Consider the following 27,318-nt stretch of genomic DNA (forward strand, 5'->3'; position numbering starts at 1 on the left):
AAATATAAATATCGGCGCCCAGCCCGTTTCCGGTGAACGAAGAAACTAGCAGATTTACATCAGCTTTTTCATACAATGTGTATAATGTATTTAAATTCTTAAAACCCAGTTGCTGTTTATTCCTTCTTTAGTAAGCTTGCCAATTATGGATATTATTTGAATATTGGCTATTTGAAAAATAGTGTTTCAAACATGATTTCTTAAGTATGAGGAATTGGCACGGTACTTCGTGTTGACACTTCAATCATAATTAAAATAATGCCTACTGAATGTAATTGTATATTTTTTTATAAACTTTTGTACTTCTTCCTAATGGTGCATAGGGCACTGCATTCGTACGCCAATCGCAGCGTATCTTGATCATTTTTTTATTACATGAAGATAAGATGATCAGTCTTACGCTTCAGGTACCAGTCCGGGACTATGAAATATTCTGGTGTGGAAACACCCTTTTAAATAAATTTTTCGTATCAACCATGTTGGGAATCGAACCCGAGACCTCTCGCATGGTAGGCAAACGCGCTGACCACTACACCACGAGGCTGACAAATGGCCTACTTTTATTATTAGTGCACTGTAATTTCTAGGTTTATGCAAAATCTTTATTTTTGAAGGCGAAAAGACGTCCTGTGTCTATAATGTATGTAAAAATTAATAAGAACAATTTTAATGCTAAACTACTTTAAAACGTCACAACTATAGCGTTGTTATGTGTTGTGATAGATTTCGGTTCTTAGGTAGCCATGTTTTTCAAAGTTTAGCATGTTTTAACAGGTACAGGGTTCTCCTTTTAAATGTCAGGAAAACTCGCCGACTTGAACTCGTGACGTAACGGGCGGTGTGATTTCAAAATTACAAAAATGTAAATAAATCATAGCGATGGTAATACCATGTATAAAAATTGTTTAGACTTAGTTTGATAGTCGATTAACAAATAAATAGAAAAATGCTGATCTTCTTCATTCATTTAAGTTTGTTAGTGAAAATTCTTGATGGAAGTTCATTGTAATTTATTATATAAATAAAAGACGAGTGAAACTTGAATCCACAAATTTGGAATATCCAGTGCCCAGTTTCATAGCTTTCGCGACATCTACGAGACTTGTATCTTTATTAAGGTGTTCAATATATTTATACAAAACAGAGGCAAGAATAGAGAATTCAAAATTATATGAAAGTAAATTAAATAAAGTTATTTTTATCTTAAGGATCATTATCAAAAATTTTTCGGGTTAACTAATGAGTTATTATTTTAATGAGTTTAATTATTTAATTTTTAATACTTAAACTCATTAAAATAGCATTATATCAACTCATTAGTCAACCCGAAATTTTTTTGATAATGATCCATGAGACAAAAAAAACTTTATTTAATTTACTTTCATTTCCCGACATGGTTGATATAAAATATCTATTTAAAAAGGTGTTTTCACACTAGAATATTTCATAGTCCCTGGACTGGTACCTGAAGCGCAAGACTAATCATCTTACCTTCATGTAACAAAAATGATCAAGATACGCTGCGATTGGTGTACCAATGCAGTGCCCTATGCACCATTAGGTGCGGAAAGGGAACGAAGACGATGAATTTAAAGATACCAGTCTCGAAGATGTCGCGAAAGAGATGAATCCGGTCACTGGATATTCCAAATTTGTGTTATATAATATATAATAAATTCTTCATTCATATATTGTTGTTGATGTTCGCGTTACATAAACTGGACTTGCACTATTATCACTGATAAAAGACGAACGGTTCAATCTCAGAGTTGTAATTCTCTAGAGAAGAGCCCCGAAGCTCTATTAAGGTTTTAGTTTAGTTTTTAATTTAACAACAATCATGTGATGGGCGGTTTCGGTTTGCCCTTGAAATTCTCAACCCAAGTACCTACGGCCCGTTGCATTGCTGTAATCTGTAGCTAACTTCGTGGTCAATAATCACAGATTGGTTTTTCTCCCTATTATTACGCTAAGGGTTCACTAATATTGTAGTTAGTAAAATAATTCAGAATATTTTTTACTTTTTTCTTATTGCTTGTAATACACGTTGTGTATATCATTAAATCAACATAGTTTTGTGTGTGGATTTCAGGGAGAAAGCGAACAAAGTCTGAAGAAGACAAAGCTAAAGAAGTTATCAAAAAAGCTAAAGTTGAGGATGACGAGTACAAAACTGAGGAACAGACTTACTACAGGTAAGATATAATATGAGGGCATTGGAAGCCGACGTAGAAATCTCCACCAAAAACGGAAAATTGGTTATTTATGCCAAAATCAACTATACATAAAAGCCTACCTACCTAAATAATAGTGTAATTCAAAACCGTCTCTAAATCTTGCAAAACAGATTTCAATTATACTACTTGACACCGCAAACAAAGCGTTCTCCATTGAGTTGGTGAAGCATAATTACAAATCTCACAATTCTTTTTTCTAGTTTTTTTGCAAATATCTCACTAACTCCTTCGATGGAGATTTCAATGATTGCTTCTAAATTATTTTTTTAAAACTCAGAATATTTTCTTTTAAAAAACACGCACTATCCTGGATATTAACTATTTTTCTCAACATATTAACTCAACTCAAGAAATTAACACTTTTTTTCTATGAAATATTTTGTTGCCCTTTAATAATAAGGAATATTTTTATGTTTTTTCTTATATATATTTTTTCTTTTCTCTTTCTTATGTTACACAAAAATATACCTGTCTATTTATTATAAGAGCAAAAATTCATAAACATTTCTTGTATACCCACGAACAGGCTATGCTTTGTGGGAATTTTTTGTTTACTATTTTTACTGTAAATATTTATTTCATTGCTATGTAATTATCCTTTATTTTTTTAATACTCCGTTTTACCTCTTATGTACACATATTGTAAAAAGAAAACAAAAAAATAAAATAATAATAAAATTCTAATACCCTTATATACCGTCACCTTAACTTGTAAAACACATAGTCAAAAAAAAAACGTCCACAAATGGTCAACAATGATATTTTAGCATTTTCTGTTAGGACTTAATATTATTTAATTAAATGAAATAATCTATGTGTGTGTAAAACTAATATGTTCGTACAGTGTTGTTAGAAATTGCTCAGATGTCACTAAATGAAGTCAACGACAGTGTAGAATTACTGAAACGTGTAATAAAATGTGACGAAACATGGATTTATGAATATGACGTCGAAACTAAGGCTCAATTGTACCATTGCATTGCATAGATGACATTAAAAGCGCATTGCTGAAAGAGCTACAGGCTATCCCAAAGATGGCGTTTAAGAAGCGTTCGAGGATTGGAAGAAGTGCTGGCACAAGTGCATAATATCTAATTGGGACTATTTCGAAGGCGACAACATTAATATAGATGAATAAATTATTTTTTTTATTCAAAAAATGAAAATTTCCATTCTTATGACTTACAAAAATATTAAGATCACATCGTGGTTATACAAGTAAAAGTGACCGTTTGCAAAAATGACCAAATTGAGATTATTGACCTTTTGACATCGTATTAGCATAATGCTTGACTGGCAAAAATGCTAAGTCGATCCGACACTCCTAAAAAAATTAATTTGTAAAATATGTGACCATTTGATAGAAGCTCACAGATTTTTGACAAGTAAAACTGACCAACACACATAGTCACTTTTGTTAGTAAATTTGAGATCCAAAGAATTGACCAAGTAACAGTTAGTCAATTTTACTTGTAGGTGATGTAACCAGTAAAGAGTTAGTTAGAGTTAGTAGTTAGTAAGTTGGTATACGTTTTGTATTTGACAGATACGTTTTTTTTTAGTAAAAAGTTCGTTAATAAAATTTATTCTTTAGATTATTACGTAACACTTCTTAATTATTTGTTCTATTTCATTTATTTTGTATTTCTGTGTTTCTTTGACCTTCATAAATATAAAAAAATGGATCATTGAAATAAAAAAATCCCAAAAACATAATTTATAGTTATAAAATAAAATAAAATACTACCTCCTTCAATGAACGAAACAAAGATGATTATCTGCAAAATTTCATGTCAAATTTTACAGGTAAAATTGACTAAGTTTTCGAATGATTTTTTTTACGTAAAAGTAATAATGTTTTTTTAAATATGTATATACTTTACATTAAAGTTGATAGTACCGCACATGTAATGTAAAATTACCAACCACCTACTTGAAAAATCTTTGAGAAGCAATTAATATCTAGAAAAACACTAAAATGGCTCTCCTGAACATTATTGATTTTGTCACTTGGTCAATTTCTCATATAATTATTATTATATTTAGATTATATTGATGGAATCAGTTGAATTAAAACATGATTTAGTCAGATGAAAATACCATTTTTAAATATAAAACTTTTTCCTTTAGCATCGCCCACACGGTGCATGAAATCATCACAGAGCAAGCCTCTATTTTGGTCAACGGGAATCTCAAGGAATATCAAATCAAGGTAGGTGCTTTCAACTCCAATTTTATTACTGTACTGATTCATTTTTTTACTTCTTTTTTTAAAAAAGTCGCAGTAATGTATGTACTGGTTAAAACATGATGGATACCGAGTGATATGGTAATTTAGTATGATCGCGATGACACAAGAATATATATTTAAATTTAATACTAAACATTTTGAAAAATGTTGTGTATATCAGGGAATAAATTTCTATAACAATTTGCCTGACGAAATAAAAATTATCAATGTCTACAAAATTCAAACCAAAGTAAAAAATATTTGTTTACCAACCTCCTTAATTAAATGTTGCTTTTTAACATTTAAATCATATTTAAGTTTTTTATTTTAAAATTAAGGAAATATGTTTTTTTTTTCTTTCAATGTTTTTTCTACGAAGTTCTTTTGTTAAGTAACTTGAAAACCTTATTTTATCATTTTCTTCACCATGTTATACGAGTAGTATGTATGTGGGTGAATGTGTATGTGCGTGTGAGTGAGTGTGCGTGCGTGTGGGTGTATATGTGTGTATAATTGCGCACGCATGCGCATTTGCATGCATATGTATATGCATTTATTTATAAAAAAATGTTTCATGTACTGTTATTTATTTTTTGAAATATATGTGTATTTTGTGCTTCAATTATTAATATTGTAATCCCACAGCAAGCACGAGAGGTTGCTTCTTTTTAAGTGTGGTATTTCGTTTAGTTTTTTTTAAATGTACTTTTGCTTTATTATGTATTTCTTTTTGTTAACATGTTGTAACTTTATATTATATTAAATAAAAATATAAGAATAAAGGTAAAGGAAGAAGTAAAACCAAAAGTGGAAGGTCTTGTCAAGAAAAATCATATAGTGGAAATTGGCAAATTATCTTGGAATGCACGTTTGATGATACAATATGAATTACAAGTACTTGCGTCTAAAAATACTACCTCTTGGTATAGTTTTTTTTCATTTCTACTTTTTACTTTCGTTTTGTCCGTTTCTCTATGATTACTGAATGGATCTTCTCACTACTGTCCGATATTCAGTTCTGGTGGCTTCCAAAAAGAATTTCAAGGCCTTTCAGTGTCAGTTTCAGTGCTGCAGAGCAGCGTTTATTTTATAATTAAAAAATACATAAAAGAATTTGTTACCCACTAAGTCTAAAGACTTTTCGGTGGGAAACATTTTTTAAATTTTTTTTATTTTTATGACAGGTTTAAATTACATTTATTTTATTTGTATTCTACAGATTTATTTATAAACAGGCACTATAAAGTACCAAGAAGATATTTCTTCAGTTCTTTTTTTTTCATTTGAAGATTTTTCATGTTGATGATGGTTTGTGGGAGATCATTGAACAATCTTGGAACAACGCAATTTAATGTTCGCTCTCCGAAGTAATTTGTAATTCGGGGAACAGACAGGGAGCCCTTAGTTTTTAATCTAGTGTTGTGAGTGTGGGAAACTCTTTTTTTATATTCCGGATCAACAAAGTGATCTACAATCAATTTGTAGTCACAAAGTTGTTTTACCGGCAGGACATTACAGAATTTAAAATATACACTTTCGCCCATATGTTTCGCCTCACGGATTATGCTATCCGGTACGATCCCCCCTTTAAAAAGTTTTGTAATCATTTCGGCGAATTGATCATGTCTGACCAATTTAATCCCGGTCAGTGAAAAATTCACTTCCCTCTTTTTCTCGATCCAATGAAGTGCGTATTATGTACTTCTGAATTACCTTTTTTTTTCAACACAAACATGCTAAGGCTACCAGATTACGGAGAGCTCTTTCGGGCGTCTCGTTTGGCAACGGGCAATTTTTCCTTGTATGTGGGCACCGCCAAGGAGACTTACGTCCTCAGATGCGGTATGTAGCAGCCAAGCTGTTTACTTGTGACCGCACGAAATCAAACGGCTTGAGGTTGAATGAGAAAGATGGATTACAATTGAAGTTATTTATTGAGTAGATACACACGAGTTACATCCTCCTTACAATTTTGTACGGAAGAAATTTACAATAGCGAACACTGGCGAGGAGCTGGTGGACGGGCGACACGAAATGTCAAGATGAAATGTGCGTATTCTTTCGCTGCACAACGTTTAATTACTTGTCCGAGCTGACGTTGCGTCGGGTTACGCGTTGCGGGCCAAAACGCCGGGACAGAGCACAAATTATGTCGTACACAAAACCCGTACGACTTTTGCTCCGAGACATCTCTCCTTTATCTCACTGAGAGTTAAATATTTTGGAAGAGCGCATTAAGCTCTCAAGGACAAAAACTATATTCAATACAGGACTGAATTTTCCTAAGTGGGAAGATTTGAGTGGGAAACTCCTTAATGATTTTCCTAATGCGCCATATATTTGTTTTTTTTTTATTGTTATAATCATTGTTGTGTTTCTGATCCTATAAAATATTTGTGACGATATACTCATGTGTCTGTGTCAACTAATTGCTCGTCCCAACTCAACCCAGGACTTTTAAGTCTCATGGAGTTGGAACTTATGTCTCAAATAATGTTTGATAAACTGTCATTAAGTAAATAAATAAATAAATCAATATGTATGGACGTTTCTTATCAGGGTCTAGAGTGGCTTGTTTCCCTCTTCAACAACAACCTGAACGGTATCCTGGCCGACGAAATGGGGCTCGGGAAGACCATCCAGACCATCGCGCTGGTCACCACACTCATGGAGAAAAAGAAGAACAATGGACCGTTCCTTATCATCGTTCCTCTCAGGTAACTTGATACTGCTAAATATATATCAAATGCTCTGTACTGATTAAAAATTTAATAAAATTAAAATCCTATTTCAATTTGCCTGCGTGAATATAATTTCTCTAGAAAGAAAGGCTGGCAAACTTGTAGATTGTCTTTTTTTTTATTTATTAGATTATTAGATTACGTTCGGCTGTACTCGGGTGCGTATTGTGGCTTATGACCGGCGACCTTTATTTTGTTCCGTCTTTCTGCCGGTGAGTTTTGTCAGTTGTTACGTTGTATAGCCGTATACCTTTTATATTTGTATACCTTTATAGTTTATAAGTTAATGTTTCTATAGCGTACATTGAAAAACTGTTACATTTACTCATTCAATTTATGACTTTGATTTCATGTATACAATTAAACACTTATTTTGAACTCATGGGGTTTAACAATAAAAATGCCTAATTTTGGACACAGCCAGATCAAATAAGTTCCAAATACTCCGAATGCATTTAAATCACGAATGTCGAGATCCGTACATTATGAAAGGCTAAGATAGGCATTATTGACAAAATCAAGAAAGGAACTCTGCGCTGGTTTGGACATGTAGAGCGAATCGGCGAAAGATTGGTTAAAAATATTTACAATGCGAATGTTGGTGGATGCAGAAATAAAGTAAGACTGAGAAAGGCATGGCATGACCAGATCCAATAAATACTTGAAGATGGATTTGTCAAAAGTCAGAATAATTGGCGAGCTTGCATGAGAAGATGTATGAATGTTGAGGAAGCGAGATTTTTATGCAAAGAAAGAGTGATGTAGCGTTCTATCCTCTCCGCCTACCCTTGCGGGAAAACGGCGTGATGTACACTCAAGTAACTCAGTTCAAGTCCTGATAGGAGGTAACCTCGAAACCAGTTGACTTTTAAAATTGAAGTGGTTTATTCAAATTTATAAATAAACGAGTGTAATTAATTTTTCACTATAATTCAATCAAACTTTAGGAATATTTCAAAATGCTGTGGCCGCCTGTTTCTATACAAATATGTATTCGAGTATTTACGCACAGTGTCCCAAATAAATTGAACCAATATTTTGGTTTATTTGTCAGTTCGGAGACAAAAGTCGGACTGAGAGTGCGTCGGTTTGAATTGTGAAATTGTTTAAAAATATACAGTGGGATGTGTGTCTTGGCTCCTGTTGATATATTTTTTTTCATGTTCCAGTACGCTGTCCAACTGGGTGATGGAGTTTGAGAAATGGGCTCCTTCCGTAGTGGTCGTGTCGTACAAGGGCTCCCCTCAGAGCCGCCGCCTCGTGCAGAACCAGATGCGGATGACCAAGTTCAACGTGCTGCTGACCACCTACGAGTACGTCATCAAAGACAAGAGTGTTCTGGCCAAGGTGAGTCTCTCCGACAGTCTCTCGTTAATACAAAAAACTTTTTTCCACTAGCCATAATTTGAGTGTACGTCTCACTCTCGTATTTAACTCACTATTCTCAATCTTGTTTGGTAGCGTGTTGCATATTGAACATATTAAAGAGACTGGAAACACTCAGTCACACAACGCTGCAGGAACGGCGAGAAAGGGGTGACCCGATAGAGACATACAAGATACTCGACGGTCACTATAGCTGCCCAAATTTGGATCCCATGTTCGAGCTTAAACAAGATGCTCGTCTTCTAGGCCGCAGTCTCAGGCTGGAGAAAACGAAATTCAATCTAAATCCACGGAAGCATTTCCCGAGCAATAGAACTCTCAAATATTTAGTACCTAGAATTTTTAATTTATTACCAAAAGAACTTAAATTCAACTCACATTGTAACAAGAGCAAAATAAGAGAGTGGCTACTCGATCAAGAGTTTATATTTGAACAGTAGCTTGGGTGTAAATATTTTAATTTTTCATATATTTCCTTGTATTTAAAAAATTAATTTAAATATTATTATTTGTATAAACATATTTATTCTGATCTTTCCGACTGTTAATTTTTATCTGTTATTCATTGTTTTTATAAATTTAAATAATATTTTTAAGTTAGTATAAACATAATCTTCACCAACAAGCTACAAAAAGTGGCTTGGTGGGATTTTAGTTTTAGTAAAAATATAACAGGTGAAATTTTTTTTTAAATTGTTAAAATGTATAATTATACTATTAAAATAAATTTTAAAAAATTGTTGTTGATGGTTGGAATAAGCTGCCTCAAGAGCTGATCTCAATGGGTTCAAAAATGGACTAGATTTGTTTTGGAAAAGTTAAAGTGTGCCAACAGCTAACTTTCGTTAAAATTGATTTAAGCATATCAACTTTCAGCTGCGCTCACCTAAAATTAATATAATAATAATAGCCACGAAAAGGACTAAAAAAATTATGGAGCCATTTTTTTTATAGAAACTTTTGTAAATACAGTAAAACCTCGTTTTTACATTCCTCAATTTTACATTTTCCCGCTTTTTACACCGAAATATTTAGTTCCCATTTTTTTACGTTTTTCATAATTTCGTTTTATGTCCGCGATGTAAATGACAGCTGAAATTTTGTGGTGCCATACTAAAAAAAGTGATACCATATAAATAGAATTTCCCAATATTTAGGGAAAAAATATTTGTATTGATTTTATGCAAATTAAAAATTTTATTTTCATGTTTTTAAGGTTAAATACCTAGATAAAATTATTTATGCATATATTTTTTTAATTCAATAAAAATAACATATTGCAGTATCGTTTGAAAAAATACAAAATATTTTTAATTATATCATTGGTAAATATGAATAATCCTCAATCATGACGGTTCTTACAATTTTTCTGCAGTATATTTAGTATAATCTTTTACAATAATTATATTTTAATGAAATTTCATTTTTTCCATACATTTTTCATTTCCTTACGTCAAAGTCTTCCTCAGTTTTACACTTTTTTTTGTTGCTCCCTTGAAAAACGCAAAACAGGGATTTTACTGTATAATTGTCAAAAACAATAAATTGTAACTAAAGCACAAAAATGGCCACAATAAATATTCATTAATCACAATAAACTGTCTGTAAAATTACATCTAAATAAACACGAAAATGGCAGTAATAAATGTCCGTAAAATACTGTCTGAAGATTTATAGGTTTTGTCTGTTGATTCAACTTGCCAACAAGATAGTATAATGATAAAACTCTTGAGGTGTCAAAAACACAGAAATAATGTCAATAAACTATAAACTGTCCGACACATGGGACCTGAACATTTCGGCGTAAAAACTGGGAAAACGTTTGTTTTTCAAACAGTCCCTCGTGTATCCTATAGTACAGTATGCTTTATCACGTGGCGGCCTCCGTGGTGTAGTGATCAAGACGCTTGACTCACACTTGGAAGGTTCCGGGTTCGATTCCCGATGAGAACACAAAAATTAAACGTGATTTCTCTCAAGCGTTCTGTTCGGGCATTGGGTGTTCTGTGATGTAATTCACCACTGTAATTAGGCCTCCTGGCCTGTTGTGGTGCAAAAAAAATGAAGATATATTTATGTTTTTTTAGTACAAAATTTTAGTAGTACAAAATCACATGTTGCTTCATTTCGCAGATCCAGTGGAAGTACATGATCATCGACGAGGGCCATCGCATGAAGAACCACCACTGCAAGCTGACACAGGTCCTCAATACGCACTACATCGCACCACACCGCCTGCTGCTGACCGGTACTCCTCTGCAGAACAAGCTCCCCGAACTGTGGGCGCTGCTCAACTTCCTGCTGCCCTCCATCTTCAAGAGCTGTTCCACCTTCGAGCAGTGGTTCAATGCTCCCTTCGCAACCACCGGAGAAAAGGTAACCATGCACCACAGTGTTCTATCAAATTTTTCCTGCATTTCCCAGGGCTGGTACCTTAAGCGTAAGATTGATAATTACCTACGTGTGACAGATGATCGCGATAATTCGCCGTTTAGTCGTTTAATTATTAAAGTAATTTTAAAAAAAAACCCTCAACATTCAATACGGAAATTCTATATAAAATATTTAAAGGTCACACAGTAGACACTATTTATAAAATAAATTCCACTATACAAATTTATAAAGAAAAAATAAAAGAATTTGAGATGAATGAGTCACTCAGATACCAAAATAATATTAAAATCCCTAAATTCCACACAAGTCATGGTCAAAATAGCTGTCTTCAAAAGGTGTCAAAAATTACAATAATCTCCCCAATGAACTAAAAACTATTAAAACTAATATATCAATAAATAAATTCAAAGTCAATTTAAAGAAATTTTTTCAACCCGTGTAAAAACCGCATTCTATTTTAATTAGTATTAATTTATTATTATTTTCTGTTTTTCTTTTTTATCCTATAAGTTTTCTTTTTTTTCTCATGTACTCGTATTTTCAAAATTATATAAATTCTAACAAATAAATAACCATAACAGTGTAAGTCACTCTCCAGGCACAAGAACTAGTCCCTTTTTTTGAATTAGAATAAAATAAACATATACCATTTATAAAAAAATATATTGATTAATAAAAAATTTCAAAAAATATTTTTTATTAAAAAATCCTGTTTTTTGATAAATGTTTATCTTGTCCAAGGTTGAGCTGAACGAGGAAGAGACCATTCTCATCATCCGTCGTCTGCACAAGGTGCTGCGGCCCTTCCTGCTGCGTCGCCTCAAGAAAGAGGTGGAGTCTCAGCTGCCCGACAAGGTGGAGTACATCATCAAGTGCGACATGTCTGGACTGCAGCGCGTGCTTTACAAGTTCGTATGCCATTATCATTACATCTGAGTCAATAGGATGAGGGTGTTCAGTGCTACAGGAAATTAGATAAAAAAATGTTTTCGTGCACGTGGTAAAAATTTGAACATTGAATTTTTCAGCGAAGTTTCCCAAAAATGTATGAATTTTTAAAAATAAAAATGAACTGCTTTGCTACGTCACAGGTCTAAATTATAGCTTTCCAATTTTATTGTGGCCACCATGGGTGATCACGTTTGCAACTGGCAACAGATTTCCAGTTTTTTGACGTTTAGCGTGTTTGAGGTACAAATTATAATTGTTGGGGTTCAACTTTTAAATGTCAGAAACAAAAACTCACTATGTGTTCTTTTCTTCTTGTCAGTTATGTTTCACCGTTCAGATGTGTTTTGATCACTCACCGACCAGAAGTCGTGATGTCGCTGGTGGTTTGATTTCGATGTTTCAGTGGGGATTTGAAAATTACAAAACTTTAAAAAAATATAGCGCTGATAATAGCAAACATTATTTTCTACCTTCCATAACTCATTTCACTAATACAAGAGTTACTAGATACTCCACCCTGATGCTGCAAAAATAATTAAAAATTGATACAACTTTCGGTCAAAGAGAATTGGCCTACTACTCGGTTAAAGCATACAATCTACTTCCATTGTCCATAAGGGCAATTAGTAAGTACTCACAATATAAAATTGCTATTAAGAAATGGATAGTGGAGGTGGGTTGCGCACGGATCGATGAGTGGATCAAGCCAAATAGGTAAAAATTTGTGCCCTGATTATGAAATTTTGTCAACAAGTCTATATGAATTTATTACGTTTTTTATGATTATTTTAGTTTATTTTGCTTATTATGTTTACGAAGATAATTAGGTTTTTATTTTCTTATTATGTTAAATAACTAATTTAAGGCATGTTTCATTATACTTATTGTTAAATGTTTCCCTCGGCACGGGACACCCCACCCCAGTGAGGGAACATTATTTTATTTTATTTGGGAAATCAACAGTTCTACATACATATTTATAGTAAACAAACAGATATAGTGTATAAACTTAGAACTAATAACAGATTTCCACAAAGTATACAAAGTTAGTAAAGAAAATATATTACATATTAAAGAAATACATATAAAAATGTTATTTTCATGTACTCGTAAATATTTTTCAATAATCAAAGAATTTGACAAGAATGCTTGAATTGAAGAGAGGATAAGGAGGGGAAGGGAGATGTACATATTTATTATTATAATGTCTACTAAGTTACATAATGCATTTTTAGTGTCAATTTTAAATCTGACAGAGTGATGTTTGTATAATCTATATCTTTAAATTTTGTATTGTACACTGAAAAAGTCCTACAAAAAAAAGCATTTTTAACATATAATGTTTTACTTATTGGTACATGCAACAGGTGGTACCGTCTACAAATCCTGGCTGGCACATGTATTGTTATTAAACTAAGTAGTTCTGTCCAGTCAACTATTCGTGTCATAATTCTGTATAAAAGAAATAATCCAAAAATGGTAAAAGTATAAATAAAGAAAATACAATACATAATTTTTTTATTAGTTTGATAGTCTATTAACAAATGAATGACCACTGACCTTTCTCATTACCCTTTTTTATAATGAGGAATTCCCCTTTTTTCTAATAATTTTTTTTCTATTAGCGTACTATTTAACTAAGCAAAAATATATACATATTTTTTTTTTGTGCGTTATTTACAAAGATATGATTTTTTAAAGTTACATTTATCAAATACCGCGCCAAATGACTGTAATCAGTGTGTCACTTTTCAGTAGTGACGTCATGAAACGGTTGGCGTTCTTACTTTCACTGACCGCGGTAAGTTGTATTTCTCCAGCCAATAACAATACTGACAAGAATCTATGGAATATTGCTTTGATTACTTCATTTAGTTGATCGTAATTTGCTCATTTCTATGTTATGGTTGTTTTTACGAACGTTTCGATTTAGAAAAACCTAAATAGTAATCAGAGTCGTCAATTGATAGATATTACAAGTGATTGCTGATTATGTCGCGTCTTCCCCAGGCACATGCAGTCCAAGGGCGTGCTGCTCACCGACGGCTCGGAGCGCGGCACCAAGGGAAAGGGGGGCGCCAAGGCCCTCATGAACACCATCGTGCAGCTGCGTAAGCTCTGCAACCACCCCTTCATGTTCCAGCACATTGAGGAGAAGTACTGCGACCACATCGGCACCACCGGCGTCGTACAGGGGTAATCAAATATTTCACAGCATAGTTGACTTTCGTTCGATTATAATCCATGTATATATATTTGTATTTATTTATTTAGCTTGTAAATTTACAATGTTAGATAAATTTACTCAGGGCCTTACTTCTAAATCGGGTATAAAGTTAAGCTTGAGAATAGTCTTAGAATAATGATGGTATAGCAAAAAGTATTACTTATAAACCTCGCATAGAGTTAAACTCTGTTTAAATATGGGATAGCCACCATAGAAACTTATACCTGCACATTATGTGGTATAACGCTGGAATAAGCACGCGATCTGTCGAATGTCATATTTTTCGGTAATCAAAATGGATAGTTTTATCAGTTTTCTTTTCAATTTTAAACAATTTTGAAGTCCTGCGACCTTTTCAATGCGATTCAAGTGATTTTTAATAATTTGTTTGAATAATATCTGAAATGTTATACGTTTGTATGTGTTTTAATTAATTGTGATAAAAAAAACACGAATAAACTATAGAATTCGTTTTTAACTTCTCCTCTTCTTCCTAATTTTGATTTCTTTTTCTAACGGTTTTCTCCATGTTCTCCGTTACACTGACAGTAGTCTTGATTCGACTTGGATGTTTGTTTGTGTTGTTATAAAAGTTACTGCGCACGCGCACATATCAGTGTTGACTGTTTAAAAAAAAAAGCATGAAATAACCTGCGAATTGTTATTCTAGGTAATAAATATTTTTATAAGTAAGCTTTTTTTTATATCAGTTATAAATATTTGAACCTGGTATAGTTATTTCTTAATTTGAAGCTATACAAAGAAATTAATTGCACAAATGACATACTTCACCTTCAAGGGAATATTGATATACTTTTTAAGTGGTGCGATCCAACCATTTGTTTTTAAATGTAAACAAAAGTTGTCACATGTCTTTTTATCATTCACGAAACTTCGCTCCATCATCATACTCTATTAACGACACTTTAATAACTACTGTCCCGCAAATCAGAGATCTCGGGGTAACCTTTGATGAAAAGCTAACCTTAACGCACCATAGAACGACAATTGCTAATGAGGCTATGTAGATGCTGCTGCTATCCGGAATACGACAAATTTTAGTATCATCGTTTCAATAAAATCTTTGTATTGCGCTTTGGTCCGATCACAACTGGAATATGCATCGTCAGTCTGGAGCCCTTTGTACAACTGCAACTCTTTTAACCCGGAAAGAGTTCAGCGGTAGTTTTTACGCTACATACAGTTCAAAAAGGGTAAACCTATAGATGAAATTTGCTATTAAACTTGTTTGTTACCATTGCTTTCCACCAGAAGGACAATTGCTCACCTCACTCTAATGCACAAAGTGATATGCACCCTAACGGATTGCCCAAAACTACTGTCCCTAATAAACTTTCGTGTACCCACAAAGACCATCAGTCTCCGACGCATGTACTAGTCAGTGCGTGCGTAGGGCAAACCAGGAAGGCAAGTGTAAACATGACGGATGTACTACAAGTAGTGCAGTCTGCAGAGCACCCAGAAGGTGTATCATGACGAATCAAAAGAATAAGCCGTACACAATGAAAATATGCATAAGATTATCTTTCAGAGTTTGTTTTAATATACATACATACTATAAATAGTTGTCTGCTTAAAATTAACGAAATAAAGAAAAGGCTTGCTACATTCTTTTTATACAAAAGTTGTTCCTCAGATATCAGCCATTACCAATAAGTACCATCACCATAATATCGAGTTCGTCAGCATAGAGTTGAATAATCATCGGAACCCATAGATACTTAAATATAATACTGATAAATAATAATCGATATAGGGTAGTAGGGTATAAAGGATTATTTTGGTAAATTGTGCATAGGCAAATAAACGTAATATAATTAATAATGAACCATAAAAAAATAATACACTTAAAGCAAAAACTTAAATTTAAAAGATTATATTTCTAGTTTTTTTCAGAAAACATGTTTGGCATTTGAAATTGATTTTAAATTGACATGTTTAAATTGCTTTTAAATTGACAAATAAAAATATTTTTTAAATAAAAAAAGAAATATTTGCGTTCTTACGATATACCCAAATATTTCAATTCTGGGGGCATTTACAAATAGTCAGAAATAACCATGCTAGAGAATGCGAATTGAGTTGTGGAAGCGTTAAAATATTTGTCATTTGTATTGTATATATATTATTTCAATCATCATAATCGGACGAATTCCACACAGTTTTGTCATTGGAGAAAAAAAACATGCAAAGGAAAATATTTTTCTGGTGTTGCGTCTGAAATTCAGAGCATTGAACAGAATTCTTTTTTTAATATCCAGGACATTTAATTTCTCTAACATGAATTTAATTTTGGCGTATTGACCACGCTTTAAGACTACTCTAATTGCCCTTTTCTGTGCCAGGATTCCATTGTGAACTGCTAGTTTCGCCTCCTGCGACAATAATTTTTTGTCTATATTGATTTTAGCACACCATTTATCATGATATCTTAAAATTAATGTAACAAAGCTCGTGTTACATTAATTTTAATGGAATTGTGTCAGTGAATTCCACATGGCGATGTTTATATCTTTACTTCCACCGCTAGACCCGACCTGTTCCGCGCATCCGGGAAGTTCGAGTTGCTGGACAGGATCCTGCCCAAGCTGAAGGCCTCGGGGCATCGCGTGTTGCTCTTCTGCCAGATGACGCAGTGCATGACCATCATAGAGGACTACATGGGCTGGAGGCACTTCCAATATTTAAGGTACAACTTACATTCATGAATACAAACTTCGCACACATACAATTTTGTAAACTCTTATATTCTATTTTTTATTAATATCCCTACAGAGATGAGGTAGAATTTTTTCAAATTCAGGATTATCGATATTCGAGCGTTTACAGGGCTTATGACCTGTCATTGGCTGGGTTAAGTGGCCACTTTACGTTTTACAACATTCCCCATTCCGCTTATTAGCGAATATCGACACAGGTAACATTTTGATTTTTGTATATATCTTATTAAATGAGAAATCGGATATTAATAAAAAATATATACCTACTCCCCCTCGGGAGAAATCCAGATTTGTGTATGTACAAAAATACACATACCAAAAAATAATGTTGTCTTATATTCTAGATTAACAGTGGATTTTTTTTATTGACGTTAAGTATTGTTAATGGTTTTTTTTTTCTTATTTTTTATGTTAGCTGTAAAAATCCCAAATAAAATTAATGAATTCTCACAGGTTGGATGGCATGACAAAGGCGGAAGACCGCGGGGAACTGCTGAAGAAATTCAACGATCCCAAATCCGAATACTTCATCTTCCTGCTTTCCACCCGCGCCGGGGGACTCGGCCTCAACCTGCAGAGCGCCGACACCGTCGTCATCTTCGACTCCGACTGGAACCCCCACCAGGTACAATCACCGACACTTATTTACTTACCCCTCATCAAACAAAGTAGTACACAAATGTATTATAATTACGGTCTATATTTCCTACAATTCTGACCAGAAAATAACTTTCTGACAAACCGAGTTGTGGAGCAATGAACGGCCTTTGAAAAAATCGTCATTTGTTAAAAAACCTACTGGATGATCACACAATTTTATAATGTTACCTGTGTCTATAGTTTTTGTGTTGTGTATATTTAAAACACAGTACATTAGATATACTCGCATCGGCTCAATGCTGCTAGTGTAGATATATAATAATGATATATATATATGGTAATTCAATTCTGAAATATCGTAAACGCCAAAACATAAAATGTGCAGGAGAGTGACTTTTTTGACTTCACAAACTGTATGTTTCAGAGTATTATAAATGCCGTTTTATTGTAAAATTGTTAAAAGTGAGAAAATCCTTTGATGAATTCCTTTGAAGTATCATAAGGAAGTATACATTTTTTTTACAATTTTAAATTTATAATTTTGAATTCCCGTGAAAATCCATTGCATTGGCCACGCCCTAATACGTCACAATTCGGGTAAATTTTCAACTTAGTTTGCGACCGTTTAAATTTAAATAGAACATTGTCACGAATCTTGACATCACAATTATCAAAGCCGAACATGTCGCGTTTTTGTAGGGACATATTTTTAAAAAATATATTTTTTTAAGTTGTCTATGAAAACGTTTGGCAGCCTCCGTAGTGTAGTGGTCAAGACGCTTGACTCACGCCTGGAAGGTTCCGGGTTCGATTCCCAGTGAGAACAAAAAAAAAATATTTGAGTTTTCTTAAGCCTGGTGTGTTGTAATTCATCATTGTAATTGGGCCTCCTGGCCTGTTGTGGTGCAAAAAACATGATAAAATATTTAATAAAATACAATTAATTTTTCTAAATCTATTTCATATGTTTTTATCGGTATTCGTAGTATGTGATATTTCAATCTTTTTCTTAATAATTTGTTCCAATCGCAGGATCTCCAAGCGCAGGACCGCGCGCATCGCATCGGGCAGCGCAACGAGGTGCGAGTGCTGCGGCTGATGACGGTGAACAGCGTCGAGGAGCGCATCCTGGCCGCCGCTCGCTACAAGCTCAACATGGACGAGAAGGTCATCCAGGCCGGCATGTTCGACCAGAAGTCCACGGGCAGCGAGCGCCAGCAGTTCCTGCACAGCATCCTGCACCAGGACGGAGACGAGGAGGAGGTATGGATCTTATTCTTGTCCTGAGAAATGCGGGTCAGTGCTGTATCGTCGGTACAATGGTAAAACCCTCTGAATGCATTATTGCCCATTCTGAGAAAAATCAACTTGAGACTCGACAAAAGTCTTTTCCGGTCTTTCTTGTTCATATTTTGGATATGATACATACGCCTGAAACTGTCTGAGTTCCTTAAAATTTTTTCAGTAGTTGAGATTTTGAAAAAAATATCTGATAAATAAAAAAAATGTTTTTTAACAGAATACATTCTTGAACTCTTAAAAGACTGTGAAAGAAATCCACGGAAGCATTTCCTGAGCAATACGTTTGTTGATGGTTGGAATAAGCTGCAACAAGAGCTGATCTCAATGTGTAGTCTCAAAGTTACAGTGCGCCAACAGCTAACCTTCATTAAAATAGATTTAAGCATATCAACTTTAAGCTGCTCGCTTAAAATTAATATAATCGATCGGGTTGTGGTCCCGTGGCTAGTGTCTCGGACTCACGGCTCAAAGGTCCGTGGTTCGGATTCCACTCTATCCCAACTTGATCCCATTTTCTAATAGTGAGTTATTTACAACTCGTTGAAAATGGCCCTCAAAATTAAATATTTGGAAAATCATAACGCAAATATTTATTAAAAAAAAATAAAAGTATATATATTTTAGGTATACTGATGTAACGCTGTGGCCCTTACGCATGTAGATGCTCATAAGATCACCTACATGGTATGGATAGTCACTGAATAAAAATCAACCATATAAATCTTGCTCGCTTCCAAATGGGTAAAGATTCTTTTTAACGTTCCCACCCGTAGACTAAGAAATAATGAAATGCTTTTCCTCGGTCACTACAGGACCAATTATGGTGCACAGTCGCCTTTGCCCAGAATGATCAGGCGGGTGAACGATCATCAAGATCTTGATTATTATGGTGTAAGGATGTCTTTCTTTACAAATCAGCTAAAGAATCTGTATAGTTAGCCTATGCTTTTTACTTAATCTAAAAAATCTATCATCTGTCTTTGCTGCTTATTTCTGTTCCTTATATTTTTTTATTCCTTTGTAAAAATTTCTTTTAATTGTAATGTTTATAATGGACTTTGTCCGTAAATAAATAAATAAATAAATAAATAAATAAATAAATAAGTCAAAATTCAAACTCATCCTAGACAATGGTAGGGTTGTCTAATAAAAAAGGACAAGATAAATAAATGAATATAAATACAAAGGTGAATCCTCGTCGACCTCAAGCGGATTATACCCATAGGTTTCTATTCAATAAATGCCAGAGGAAAAGGAACATCATTGAAATAGATAGCTAAATAAATTAATATTATATGGTTGAGTTTTCTTTTTCCTCAGTCCTATTTGTTTTACTGCATTTTTTCGCCTTTCTTTTCTGTAAATACTGATTTATTTATTTCAGGAAGAGAATGAGGTTCCAGATGACGAGATGATCAACATGATGATATCACGCTCCGAGGAGGAGACGGAACAGTTCAGGCAGATGGACATCGAGCGCAAGAATACGGAGACTAAATCTCGCCTCATCCAGGAGTCCGAGCTGCCCGACTGGCTCGTCAAGGTCGACGAGGAAGTAAGAACTCAATTTGCCACCGTATCTTTCTTGACTTCTCATAAAATACAACACCGAATATGCTACTAAAAATATGCAAAACCTATATCAGACCTATTCTCGAATACGGGTTTCAAATATGGAATCCCTATTTTGTTAAGGATTTCAACTCGTTGGAAAGAGTCCAGAGACGAGTCACAAAGTTGTCGCCGAGCCTAAAACGGCTTCCATATGTGGAGAGACTGGAAACTCTCAGTCTCACAACGCTGCAGGAACGGCGAGAAAGGGGTGACCTGATAGAGACATACAAGATACTCGACAGTCACTATAGCTGCCCAAATTTGGATCCCATGTTCGAGCTTAAACAAGATGCTCGTCTCCATAGCCACAGTCTCAGGCTGGAGAAAACGAAATTCAATCTTAATCCACAGAAGCATTTCCTGAGCAATAGGGTTGTCGATGGTTGGAATAAGCTCCCACAAGAGCTGATCTCGATGTGTAGTCTCAATGGGTTCAAAAATGGACTAGATTTGTTTGGGAAAAGTTAAAGTGCGCCAACAACTAACTTTGGTTTTACTAGATTTAAGCATATCAGCTTTAAGCTCCTCGCTTAAAATTAATACAATAATATTACAAAACTTAAAATAGTGTGATAAGTCTTCCTAACATAGATTATTTGTGTCAACAGCAAGTGTCCAACTGGACGTACGAAGAGGACGAGAGCCTGCTGGGAAGGGGCTCCCGCCAACGCAAGGAGGTGGACTACACCGACAGCCTGACGGAGAAGGAGTGGCTGAAGGCCATCGACGAGGAGTTTGGGGAGGATGAGCCCGACGACGACGAGGACGCTGCCAGCACCGGATCCACCAAAAAGAAGAGGAAGGGCCGCAAGAGGAGGTAATGTACAACCGACCACAGTTTACTGATTCGCGTATAAAAATGTTATCTTATGTGGTAAAAATTAATAGGGACTTGAATGAGTTCTCTTTATGTTACCCGACAGATGATGTTAACTCAGCCTTTTTACATCGGGCCAACTTCATCGTGAAGCTCCACCATTAGGCTTGAAATGACAGTATATCGCTGCAGTTCAGACGAAAGTCATCGTGAATAGATGACACGAAATATTTATTTAAAAAGGTGATTTTACGCTAGAATATTTCATAGTCCCTGGGGTGCTATTCTGAACCACTCTCGCGGCACGAGAAAACAGTAATATGGACGATAATATGGCCGTGCGAGCATTTGGAATACCAGCCCTGGACTGGTACCTGAAGCGTAATACTGTCAAGATACACTGCGATTGGAGTACCAATGCAGTGCCCTATGCACCATTAGATGCGGAAAGGGAATGATGGTTATGATGAATTAAGAAGGAAAAAATATTCTCCCGTAAAACGTTCTTTTCAGCTCGACATATTTAATCATAATATTTAAAACAGTGAATAGTCGTAGGCTTTATTTATTTTGTTTTGAATATTTTTGTGCAAATTAATTTTATTTGTTTACATCTCCTTGGCTATCCTGTTCCTAGGAGAAGATGCACAAAAGAAAGGAAAACAAATATAGATGGAATACAGTGAAAGCTGGTTTTCATGTTCTTCGATTTTAGTAGACTTAGGATGTTGAGTGTGTGAATCACCAGGAGTATTACTAACCCTTTACGATGTGTCAGAAGACAGGAGGATTCGGACGACGATAGCGTGGTGGCGTCGTGCAGCACGAGCGGCAAGAAGCGACGCACCGCTGGAGGCTCAGGCTCGTGTCCCGGGACGCCCGCGCCCGCGGGGGACGCGCGCGTCCTCCGTCGACAGATGCGCAAGATCATGAAGGAGATCGTCGAGTACCAAGACCCGTGAGTACAGCAAGTCAACATGAGCCCTTTTTACATGAGGACAAGAAATGTCTGTGGCTTGCGTCTAGTTGGATTTCATATTTTTCTTTTCAACATTTTGTAGAGGGTGGATTTCAATGAACAAATTAGTATATTTAACTATTTTATACTCGCGTGCATCTGTTGGAAAGGTTTTTAAAATTAATATTTGTTATCAAAGACGTCAAACAGTTCATTTAAACACCATAAAATGGCTAAATAATTACTCTCCTGTAATATTACGATTTATGACATTGGCCCTTATAGATCCAAACCTTTATTGTCTACAAAAATTTGGACAAACTCAAATATTGTAATAAAACCAACTGGTCCAAGAAGAAGTAAAAAAATTAAAAAAATGTGTGTGAAAAATGAATCTCTTTACAACAATAAAAGTTTCAGCTCTTTAACTTCACTAAAATCAACAAATGGAAGAATTTAAGAAATATGGATGTTCAAACATAGGCAAAATGGTGAATGTTACACAGGGTGTAAGGTGGCCACTTAAACCAGCCAATGACAGGTCATAAGCCCTGTAAATGCCTAGACTTCCGTATTCCCTTCTTTAAGGTAGTTCTTTCCATCCCTGTTGTAATTTATTAATCTTTATGACTCCCGAGGGGGTGAAATTCAGTCTTTTGTCAAGAAGCATTTGGACAAACTCAAATTTTAATTTATTAAATATTTAAATTTAAATGTTAGCAAATTGATGACTCGTTCTTGAATGCGTTCCTTTCTCAGGAGCGACGGTCGCCTGCTGTCCGAGCCGTTTATGAAGCTCCCTTCCCGCCGGGAATTGCCGGATTATTACGACGTCATCAAACGCCCCCTGGACATAAAGAAAATTCTCTCCCGGATAGAAGATGGAAAGGTACAAATTGAATATTTATTTAAATGTTTGACACGTTAAATAGGGAAATATCATGTTTTTTTAAAAAAAAAAAAAATGCTTTTGCCAATGTCATGTTTCATGTATTCTGAATTACCCATCATCAGGTGTAAACAAAACTACAATATGAACCAACTTCCTAAAAACTGTAAATATAAACTAACTTCCACCTCCCCGCCCGACCCTATCAGTACCGAAGTATCCAAGTCCTAATCTGTGTATATATTTTAGTTAAATTTATATTTACACCCGATTATGGGTAATTCAGAATACCTGAAACTATAGTCCTTAAAATATAGCTCGATTAGAATGACATTTGTCAGCAAAGGTGACGACACACCTTTGTAGTAACGTCTAAGAAGTTATTTATATTGACACACGAAAAATCATTCATATCTGGCGTGATAATTTATTTTTTTAACCTTTCCCTTACTGTCCTAAAAACACCCGCGTGTTATGGTACTGGGTAGTTACTACACATTAAAAAAATAAGAAATTTAAAAAGTGAAAATTTGTAGGGCATGGCTTTAATTAACCATAATTTGATTCAAAGATGATAATATTTCAAATCTAACTACTGAAACATGAAAAAACCATCGGGTATCGCTAACGACTCGGGCGAAACATGTACCTGCGCCAACTTCCCGAGAGCTACTAAGTAGCTATATAGTACTGGACTACGTGACTGACTGAGAGTATACTTTTGATGATATTTGTAATTTATCCCCGATTTCCGATAAAATGTTTTTTTGTGCCTAATAAGTACTTATTATTTAATAACAATTTATTTCAGTCAATACGTTAATGTGTAATGGAGGAATACTGAAGATCTAAACCCAATATTCATTGCATTTACAAAGATATTATATATATTATTATTATTATATGATACACATCACCGCGCACCGGGGAGGGAGGGTTAAAAAAAAGGACGAGTGACCTTTGGCTGAATGGCGATGATATATGAACCTCTTTGTTTATTTCCAGTACACCGAGATGAACGACCTGGAGAAGGACTTCATCCAGCTGTGCCAGAATGCGCAGACGTACAACGAGGAGGCTTCCCTCATATACGAGGATAGCGTGGCGCTGCGCGGCGTGTTTGATGCGTCGCGAACACGCGTCACTACACAGCCTTCGAACGACCCCAGTGAAGAGGGTAAACATAAATGTCTTGTAAAAGAATTTGGTTTGTTTCGGTTATTACTGGGGTGTATAACGCACCAGGTATCTCCATCCGACATGTCTGCTGTTCGCAAAGTCACTTTGGGTGTATTCTGAAACATCCCGAACTGATAAAGCGTCGGCTATGTACGAATATGCCGCCTGGACAAGTTAAAAATCTAGTTGCGGTCCCGTGGCTTAAGGATCGGAGGTCCGAGGTTCGAACCCCACTCTGCCCCAACTTGATTACCATTTTCTAGTAGCGAGTTATTTACAACTCATTGAAAATGGCCCCAAAATCAAAATATTTGGGTAAATCTTAAGAACGCAAATATTTAATTTTTTAAAGAAAAATAATCTTGGGTTTTTCACTACATTATATGATTTTGTATTTCAGAAGTTGAAGATTCCGATGGCGAGTCGAGTCGGTCCGTAAAGATGAAGATCAAGTTGAAAGGTCGCGGGAAGGGCACGCCGGGCAGGAAAAAGAAGGCGGCCAAGAAATACGTCTCCGACGATGAGGACTATGAAGAGGATTGAACAACTACCGACTAATATCACCCACCCGTTCATCCGACTGAAAGTGCTAGAGAACAATCGTAGCGGGCAGAATCGTGTTTTTCTTGTGCAATGCAATTAGTACGCCATTGAATTTCTTAGATTTTCACAGCTGCTCATGTGCGGAATGAGTTTTTATAGGCTATTGTGCCACGTGTTGTGTCGTTCCCGCTGATTGCCAAAGGCACTTATATGTATAAGCAATATAACCCAGAAAAACTCTTGCGTCGGACACCAGCTGCACAGTGTGTCGATCGTTTTTACGTGATAGGAAAATTATCAGTCTTTTGCCTTAGGTGGCGGTCCAGGGAAAAATCAGTGTTATTTTTTAAACAAATATTATATGGTCGTCTTGCCAGGAATCATTATGGTAACAGTAAGGCGAACATAATATTTTATAATAGTTATATTCATTTTATTATATTTATTTCTTCGGTATGTTTATAGGCATCGCAAAACATGCATTTCAGGGCATACATAATTTGAGAAAAGTTGACAATATATCGATTTGAACGTGAAAAGTGGTCAAATAAAAATACGTATTAATTAGAGTAAAAATAAGTTATCCTCTCTGAACTGTTTCAGTGACACGAAAGGTGTTGATATCCGAAGAGATACGGTTGAATAAAGCCGCCGATGTCCATGATAGTCATTAGGAAAATACTGAAAAATACTCGATTACTCCCAAGTTGATTATAATACCACGTATTAAGGGTACATAAGCGAATGTGCATTGCTCCTTTTCTCCGAACCACTGTAGCCATGCATTCCCAGCATGAAGTCTGACGGGCACCAACACGGATAGTATCCGTACTCTCTTCAGTAAAAATACCTTATAAATTTCTTCTGGACAATCTCCAGCCTAACGGAGTACTTCATACAGCTTAGCGTATTTCCCCGGGCTCAAAGTTTTTGTCTACTCTTTAAACTCACTCAGGCAAATCTTATTTTCAACGGGAAAAAAAACCACTGATAGAAAAAGATTTTTATAAAAACTGGTTTAAGTGGTTAATCTCTTTTTGTGAAAAATCTTTTTTTTTGACAATTCTCATGCACACTATGCAAGCCAGTTGTAATAAGCACGTATGAAACTGATTCTGTATAATCGTGGATGCAAAAGTGCTTAGAAAAATACATTTTTATGTTGCACACTCGGGATTCGAACCTAAATCATGTGAACGGTAGCGCAACTCTGCCGTCATATGCAAAAATGCAGTTTTTTGACAAAAATCACAGAATTAGTAAATATGAGGTAATGTTATTCAAGAAATTTCGAACCATTTATTTGATATATAGCAATGAGTAAAATAAATATTTCAATACAAAAAATGATATAATGTTTTTTAAGCAAGAACACATTACCTAGAAATCCATACGCAAAAACTCGATGTAGATATGATATGATATGATGACGAGTTTTGTGCTTTAGAAACAATGGACGTACTGTGGTTTTACTTAAGATTAATTACATATCTCATATCTCAAAATATAACTATTGCAAATAACTGCCTTTTTGCTTATGACGGCAGAATAAACCATCTGCCGATTCTGGCAGATCTATATTTATATAAAGGTAGTTTTTATTGGCGCAGACGACAGGTTACAATTTTTAACTGCCCGATGTTTTTTAATAAAGTTGTGTATTTTATTTAAGTCAAACACTCTCTGCTTAAGATTCTCACTACGTTAGATTGTTTCACATCTGGCATGGAAGCCAATAAACAAATTACAATTATTGTATCGTCGAAAGAATGTTGAAATGCAGTAAGGGGACAAAAATACTTTTTACGTAGAATTGAAAGAAGAATTCAATCTTCCACTTTCCGGAATTTTCCCGAGAGAGTGACGTTTTTTTTCTAAGTGAAAAGTAGCCACCTCTTAGCTCTCCAGTCATCCTCGTGCAAAATATCACATTGCATTATATAGTTTTACATTATAGCACGGATTTAGTGAAGTTAAATTTACCCGAGAAGACGGTTTTGGAACATCGTTCTGTGCATCAAAATGTACAAAATGAAGTTCTGACATTAAATCTTATTTTCAGACATTTCCCTTACACCATTTCGAACGAATGTCGATGATACATTTTGTAATTTAAAGGCATTGTACTCTTGTCCAATATCCGCGTATATCTCTTTTGTACATAAAACATATAAAATTATATTTGTATTAAGAATAACTTAGTTTTTTAAGGTGTGATTTGAGTTCTAGAATATTTTTGTAATTTTGAATATTTTTTCCTTGGAAGCTGAAATAACAATTATTGTGAAATAAGAGAATAGTTGGTTCTGTTTTTGGCATTTTTATTTCAGTAATCTAATTTTTTACCATACTATATTTTTGAATGTATACAATATTGATTCAAGCGTCTTCACTAGGATTTCTAAGGAGGACTGACTGTACAGTGTCATTTTTTTTCTTTGGTCAGGTGTCACTTCTATTTATTTTTTTTAGTATGTCTCAGACAGATTTTGGTTTCTTTACTTCTTTC

The 27,318-nt window shown here is 34.7% G+C and overlaps 1 protein-coding gene across 1 annotated transcript in view; it reads left to right on the forward strand.

Annotated features, from left to right (window-relative positions):
• Window positions 1-25,498, forward strand: part of brm (ATP-dependent helicase brm) — a 45,663-nt gene extending 20,165 nt beyond the window's left edge. Inside the window, exons 13-28 of the mRNA XM_088227921.1 lie at window positions 2,093-2,195; window positions 4,368-4,449; window positions 7,027-7,184; window positions 8,378-8,555; window positions 10,728-10,970; window positions 11,730-11,896; window positions 13,950-14,135; window positions 16,718-16,876; window positions 17,361-17,532; window positions 18,540-18,770; window positions 20,194-20,364; window positions 21,032-21,240; window positions 22,022-22,198; window positions 22,958-23,087; window positions 24,093-24,264; window positions 24,667-25,498. Coding sequence (XP_088084047.1) covers window positions 2,093-2,195; window positions 4,368-4,449; window positions 7,027-7,184; window positions 8,378-8,555; window positions 10,728-10,970; window positions 11,730-11,896; window positions 13,950-14,135; window positions 16,718-16,876; window positions 17,361-17,532; window positions 18,540-18,770; window positions 20,194-20,364; window positions 21,032-21,240; window positions 22,022-22,198; window positions 22,958-23,087; window positions 24,093-24,264; window positions 24,667-24,809 — 2,681 coding nt within the window. The 3' untranslated portion in view covers window positions 24,810-25,498. The remainder of the gene's footprint in view (window positions 1-2,092; window positions 2,196-4,367; window positions 4,450-7,026; window positions 7,185-8,377; window positions 8,556-10,727; window positions 10,971-11,729; window positions 11,897-13,949; window positions 14,136-16,717; window positions 16,877-17,360; window positions 17,533-18,539; window positions 18,771-20,193; window positions 20,365-21,031; window positions 21,241-22,021; window positions 22,199-22,957; window positions 23,088-24,092; window positions 24,265-24,666) is intronic.
• The last annotated feature ends 1,820 nt before the right edge of the window (window positions 25,499-27,318 follow it).

Source organism: Micrasema longulum, unplaced genomic scaffold (genome assembly GCF_059751315.1).
Source record: "Micrasema longulum isolate JH-2025_06_02 unplaced genomic scaffold, ASM5975131v1 h1tg000044l, whole genome shotgun sequence".
NCBI classification, from domain to species: Eukaryota; Metazoa; Arthropoda; class Insecta; order Trichoptera; family Brachycentridae; genus Micrasema; species Micrasema longulum.